Source organism: Gadus morhua, chromosome 9 (assembly GCF_902167405.1).
Source record: "Gadus morhua chromosome 9, gadMor3.0, whole genome shotgun sequence".
In the NCBI taxonomy this organism is placed as follows: Eukaryota; Metazoa; Chordata; class Actinopteri; order Gadiformes; family Gadidae; genus Gadus; species Gadus morhua.
This window is the reverse complement of record NC_044056.1, coordinates 16068303-16075802: the sequence shown is the minus strand read 5'-3', so window position 1 is coordinate 16075802 and position 7500 is coordinate 16068303. Positions and strand designations below refer to the sequence as shown.

Sequence of the window (7500 nt, the reverse complement as noted above, 5' to 3'; positions counted from 1 at the left end):
TTGACAAACACAAAAATGTATTCATTTTGGACGCACTTTACCTCATCACTGCCTCCTTCCTCACTCACACACACACACACACACACACACAAAGAGGAAAGAGAGAGATAAAGACACACAGAGACAGAGAGAGAGAGAGACACAAAGAAAGTGAGAGTCCTTAATAGCACACTCACAGACACACACACATGCATCCATGAACGAAAGGACCACATACTGTATGTGTGGGTGGATGGAGATGGGTGTGAAGCCAGTTAGTAAAGTTGGAGGCCTGGTTTGAACAGTTGGAGGCCTGGTAGGAAAGTTGGTGGCCTGGTTTGAACGTTGGAGGCCTGGTAGGAACGCTGGTGGCCTGGTTTTGAACGTTGGAGGCCTGGTAGGAACGTTGGAGGCCTGGTAGGAACGTTGGAGGCCTGCCTTTGAACGTTGGAGGCCTGGTAGGAACGTTGGAGGCCTGTTTTGAACGTTGGAGGCCTGCTTTGAAACGTTGGAGGCCTGCTTTGAACGTTGGAGTCCTTGTTTGAACGTTGGAGGCCGGTAGGTACGTTTGGTGGCCCTGGTAGGAACGTTGGAGGCCTGGTAGGAACGTTGGAGGCCTGATAGTATCATTGAAGGCCTGGTAGGAGCGTTGGAGGCCTGGTAAGAACTCCACAACAGGAGGCTGTGGCCTAACGTCATTGCAGTCCTCCTCTGGTGGGAGCTCAGTGTGGTTCGCCTCCAGTCTGCTGCGGTGCAATTATCTTGTAACTTGTCTAAGTGGATGCATCAGTTTCTCAGCGTGACTGTTTTAAGCTCTGTGTGTGACGGTGATGAGCCGAGATGAAGGCGGTGTGTTCCCTGTCCTTCACTGCTGATGTGTATTACCATTCAGTAAGTGTCGGGCAAAACATGATGTTTCAGCAAACTAAGAAGGGAACTAAGATGGTGAATGACTTGTCTTGTCGTTTTCACCGTCTCTCTTTTACTTCGCAGACGTGTGTTACCTGACATGTGCACCGATTTTCTCAAGCGCTAAGTATGTCTCAAGAAACTGTCGTGTTTCATCTCTCTCATGTAATCCACAGGAGTGTTCCTGTGCTAGTTTTGTTTCAGTCTAATAACGTTGGTTCACAATCGTGCATCCATTTTATAGCTGGCGTCGTAATGCATTGTGTTTGCTCAGCGTTAGCGACCCATAATCCTCATAATCTCATCCGCTAATAATGCGATTATGTTGCTAACCTCCAATGAGCCTTCGCCCGGGCAGCGTATGGAATATACACAACTTTGTATGTTCATAAACTAGCAAGCTGCAATCACCCGTGGTTCAAGGAAATCATAAATGATGTCGCTACAATGGCGTCATTATTCACATTTGCTTGAACCTTATAGGCCTACTCATCATTATATGTCCATAAAGATTCATGGCTCACTCTGCAGCTGCCGGATAATCTCATCCCGGCGTATTCATGTTCCGGCCGGGACCCCGTCAGCACTTTTCACTTTTTCCGCTATAATTATTGTCTATATGAAATCGGGCTGCAACCTGATTTCATGAATCCTCTTTAATTTTTGTTCATTGAATTACAGATTGATGTTCAATTAATGCTACTGTGAATCGCTTAAATGCTGACTGGGCTCAGCTCACTGTGCTGTTTTATGCATGTCGTCCTGCCTGTGTGTTTGTGTGTGTGTGGTGTGTGTGGTGTGTGTGTGTGTGTGTGTGTGTGTGTGTGTGTGTGTGTGTGCTTGTTTGTTTGTGTGTGTGTGTGTGTGTGTGTGTGTGTGTGTGTGTGTGTGTGGTGTGTGTGTGTGTGTGTGTGTGTGTGTGTGTGTGTGTGTGTGTGTGTTCGTTTTTTTGTGTTTGTGTGTGTCTGTGTTTGTGTGTTTATGTGTGAGAGATAAAGTTAGCAAAACTGCATCAACTTAGACATGGCCTGGCCCCCCCCCACCCTTGAGAGCGTTTGTCTTTGATTAGAAAGCAGTGAGTGCAGAGCGGCTGAGTGCACAGCATCCCTAATTGTCGTGGCTGGACCGGTGCTCTCCGACTGAGGACTATGAAGCCAGCAGAGCACAAGGGAAGTTAATTATGACAGCCTTGGCTCAGAGGCCTGCAAGCTGCTAGCTCTTTATGTGGACCAGGAGCCGGTCTCAGCGAGGAGGGCCTTTGTGTCCCTGTCTCCATCATGGTCTCTTCATAATCACGAGCACATGCATTCTGATTAAAAGAAAAAACACTCGGGCACGTCCTATATGATCCTGGCAATGAATGATTGTGTTATTGATTGAAGATATCAGTTGATTTTGGGTATACGTGGCAGCAGGACTGTGCTTGTTGTCTGATTGTTCAACGTAACCACAGACATTTGTCTCAAGTTTTAAAACACATTCAACCTCAGAATATTCACTAGGATGATCGGGAAGTTATTCCTCTGAGTGTCTTGTCTGACTTCATTGCTTTTATTATCGGTCCGAGGGCACCTCTCACTTCATTCTCAAGTCTACCCCCACTTAATGAATAGCATAGAACGATTTTCTGTTGTTTTTATTTTCACTGGGTGAAAAATGAGTGTCGATTAAGGCGGTGGATTTGACAGATGTGGAGAGGTAAATGTGGAGTGTGCATATTGGGATCGCTCTGGAAGAAGAGACTCACACTGACAGCAGGATTCACGCAGCTGCGTTTTCAGGCACCCTTTTAAAATGAGCCTGCATTCATTGTATTTGTGGCTCATGACATCTACTCAGTTTAAAGCAGTCGGAGGGTTGATATAATACAGAATTAAACGGTTTTTAAACCTCTTCAAAACTGTGTGTAGGAATTAATTTTCCCCTTGTGTTGGCCTTCCTATAGCCACACAAGAAAGATCGATGACAGCTCATTAAAATCCTATAGGGTCTTACATCAATGATTATTACACACCAGAAACAAGACTCCTGTGTTTCCCTTCCCAATAGCTACTCCGGACCCTGTTGTTTTTTTGGTAGTTGCTCCAAATATTGTCTTCATCTCCTGTGATTGTCCTCTGCCTCAGCTTGAAGTGGCTTTCGAAAAAGGATCTGCCAACTGGATATCAACGCGACTGTAATGCCAATGCACAGGTGCCTACATTGTGGATCTCCATTCCTGCACAGGTGTCCGAGAGGGGGTCCAACGTGGAGCAGTTTGTGAACCGTTTCCTGCTCAAGGAGTCAGCCAATCAGATCCAGTCACTGCTGAGCTCCGTAGCTAGAGTGCCGTGGATGCGATGACGAGCAGCATAGCCAAACAGGGTGAGCTTTTAACGTGTGACCTTTTGTGTGTGTTTATGTGTGTCTGTGTGTGTGTGTGTGTGTGTGTGTGTGTGTGTGTGTGTATAGTTGGATTGTCTTCGCCCATGTTTATTGCAGCATTAACTTTAAACACAAAGTGTCAGCAATCTAAGTGGCAACCAGACACTGTCTGCAACACGCATGCATGCACACAAACAAAAACACACACACACACACACACACACACAAGAGCACACACGCACACAAGCATGCACACAGTGACACACACAAACACATCAGACACACACACACACCACACACCACACACACACACACCACACACACACACACACACACACACACACACACACACACACACACACACACACAAGACCACACACACACACACACACACACACCACACACACACACACACACACCACACACACACACACACACACACACACACACACACACATACAAGCATACACACAGTGACACACAAACACACACACATGCCATAGTGTCTTCCCACTTTCCTATCTCTGTCCTCTCCTCTCCTCTGTCTCTATCTCTGTCTTTGTCTCTCTCTCTCCTATCTCTCTCTCTCTTTCCCTATGCCCTTCTGTCCTCTAACTCCCTGCTAAGTGTTTCCCACCTCTGAAAACTCCTCCACACTCTTTCACACACACCATCTGTGTGACACCTCTGCAGACACCACCCAGCCAAAGGGAGCCCGCGCATGGCTGAGAAGCGCCTATGACAACGCCGTGCCTGACTACCCCCCCCTAACAACAGAGTCAGCGTCAAGGAGACCGCCAGGTGCCCTCACCACGGCCTCAGGTGAGGCCACAACTCACTCACTCTCACTCACCCACTCAGTGTGTGTGTGGTGTGTGTGTGTGTGTGTGTGTGGTGTGTGTGCGAGCGACGCGAGCCTCACTCACTCCACCTCACTCACTCATCACTCACTCACTCACTCACTCACCACTCACCTCACACACTCACATACCACACACACACACACACACACACACACACACACACACACACACACACACACACACACACACACACCCACAAAGGCACACAGGCTACACGCTACACACACACACTCACACAATCACTCACTCACTCACTTACTCACAAACCCACAGGGTGATTTTTTTTTTTTAATTGACACCTCGATAAGACAAAGAATATAAAACACACACAGGCACAGAATATTCACACACAAACATGCACACATACACACATACACATACAAACATACACGCTGACATTGTACACTATGGAGACTCACAGAAGATCAGATGATCTACGAATTTTTAATAACGGAGCACTAATTCTTTCCATATTAAATGTGTCATTCAAACCCCCGCAAAATGCTCTGCGGTGTACGTGCTTCTCGCTTAAGGGCAGTTTAAGTCAGCAGGGAGGACAGAGGAGGTGTGGTTTCAGCCTGAAAAATACCACACACACAACATTAGTTCACACACAACATTAGTGCACGCACAACATTAGTGCTAATGAGCCGTCTCCCGCAACAACGCCGGCAATTTGTCCATCAGATGCTCTCCTAATTCCATCCCTACCTCTTCCTGGCTGCCTTGTCAACAGCCCACTGCCTCTGAACATCGCTATTATACACACACACACACACCCACGCACACACACACACACACACACACACACACAGACACACACACACACACAACACACACACACTCACGTGGCGCGAGCGCTCACACACGCATATACACACATATACACACACACGTACACCACAAACACACCTACACACGAGCACACAAAAGGGCACACACGTACGCACACAAGTACGCAAACACATACGTACATACACAAACACACACCTACACACACGTACGCACACACACACACACATACGTATACACTCAACCACACACACACACACACCACCACGTGCACACCACACTACAACAAAACAAACCCCCATCACACACGTACACACACACACACACACCCACACACACACACACACACACACACACACATACACACACACACACACACACACACAGGCGCACACAGGCGCACACACCCACACTCACACACATAGACACACACACACACATACACACAGACACACACACGCTTGCAACTGCACACCTGCACGCAAACACACATTTACTCGCAAGCGCACGATCACACCAAGTAAAGTAAAACTCATTCTCTTAACATGAGCCCATGGAAGGTATTGACGCTTTGGATAAAGGCGTTCATCAATTCAATATAATCTCTCTATCTTTCTCCACTGTCTCCGCTAAACGCCATCACATGTTGCTAAATTAGCTGCGCTCTGTTTTACTCAAGGACAGCTCCAAGTATGCCCAGTTGTGTTAGATATTATAACGGTTTTAGGTATAATTAATTCATAATTTGAGCAATGCAAACAGTTTGAATAGGAAAGGTATCATATATTGATGAATCATTTATTTAAATATGATTCATACAGTTGCTACATAAAGTGGTGAGAAACCGACACCAAAATATGTCAAAAAGGATATTTTTATACCAATTGAATCAATTTTATAAAATATGACATCTTGAACCAATATGATTAATGAGACTAAGACTATTTGTTCAGATCCATTTAGTGCTATTGTATTCAGTGGAAGAGGACATACTAGAATCCTACGTGTCTGTGGACCTGCAGCCTGGTGTCCGTAGTGAACCGCGGGTCATTGAGCTGTTGTCAGAGACATTATTGATAAAGGGAGTGATTGGTGGAGGGGAGAATGAGCCGATCGATTTACAGCCTTATAATAGAGACATGTGCTGGAAGCCTCTCAGTAGTGATGTAATGCAGCAGCAGAGACTCTCAGCCCAGTGGTTTGCTGTACCATGCATTTATACAACTACACAATGCTGGTGTTGGATAGTGAATGGCATGTTTGGCAATACCTTAGCGAATTGGTTACCTATGAGTGTACTAGATTTAATTAGCAATACAATCAAATACAATTGATCCATCTTTTTCTGAGGTAATCACGTGTCACCCTTTTAAATAAAATTCAATTTTCACTGATATTTAGTTTCTACAATGCAATCAAATATAATAAATTATTTTTTCTGAGGTAATAATGTGTCACCCTCTTAGATGCAGTACAATTCTCAATAATATTGAGTTCCTCCAATACAATCAAATCAAATCAATCCATATTTTTCTGAGGTAATCATGTGTCACCCTCTTAAACACAATACAACTCTCAATGATATTTAGATTCTAGAAATAAACAAATACAATCAATCTTTTTTTTCTGAGGTAATCATGTGTCACTCTCTTAAACACAATACAACTCTCAATGATATTTAGTTTCTACAATATAAACAAATACAATCAATCCTTTTTTCTGAGGTAATCATGTGTCACCCTCTTAAACACAATACAATTCTCACTGATATTGAGTTTCTACTGTAGGCAGTGATCTGCGGTTCGGCTACAAAGCCATTTGCTCCATCTCTGACAAAGCATGGTTCACTACTGGTGCTCTCTGACAGCACGACATGACATGATTTATAACGTTGTCCTTCTCCCTAATGTGTGACACAGATAGACCCTGACATACAGTATGTAAAGGATTTATGACATGTGCTCCTTCGCCCTAATATGTGGCATAGATAGACCACGACATACGTGAAGGACTCGGAACATGTGAACAATATCTGTCCTTTGTAATAAATGGCGCCAAACATGCAGAATCACACATATCTTACACAAGGGAAAATAAACATATTTAAATGAGATACATTTTATTTCTTGATGTATTTTGTAATAGAGAAAGTCTTCCTACAAAACTGTCTTTTGGTTTCTTTATGCGCTTTGCTCAATTGTTGGAGTTTCTTACTTCAGCCATTCTGGAGCCCCAGGAGCGCCCTAGTGAGACTGCTCCATGTCACAGTTCACAGGACGCAGCTAACCTGCGGCCCGGCAGCCATCTTGGATCTGGGGACAAGGGTCTGCAATGCAGATGCAGTAATGGATGTTCTCCAAGCGCTCCGCTGTGTAGGGCTGTGTCGCTGTGTAGCAGGGGGAAGCTCTCTTCATATACCCGGGGCGTCAGGCAGCCAGATAACATCAGGCAGTTACCCTGGAAACAGTTGCTATTGTAACAATTATACTGAGTGATTCAGACAATATCCTCATGCAATCATGACTGAATATAGCAAGGTCAATTGTAATCAGTAAGAGTTATACAGTATTATAAATACACGATAGAGGATATA

The 7500-nt window shown here is 44.9% G+C and overlaps 1 protein-coding gene across 1 annotated transcript in view; it reads left to right on the top strand.

Annotated features, from left to right (window-relative positions):
• Positions 1-7500, top strand: part of necab2 (N-terminal EF-hand calcium binding protein 2) — a 67956-nt gene that overhangs the window by 36748 nt on the left and 23708 nt on the right. Inside the window, 4 exon segments of the mRNA XM_030366889.1 lie at positions 3115-3210; positions 3212-3252; positions 3946-3988; positions 3990-4074. Coding sequence (XP_030222749.1) covers positions 3115-3210; positions 3212-3252; positions 3946-3988; positions 3990-4074 — 265 coding nt within the window.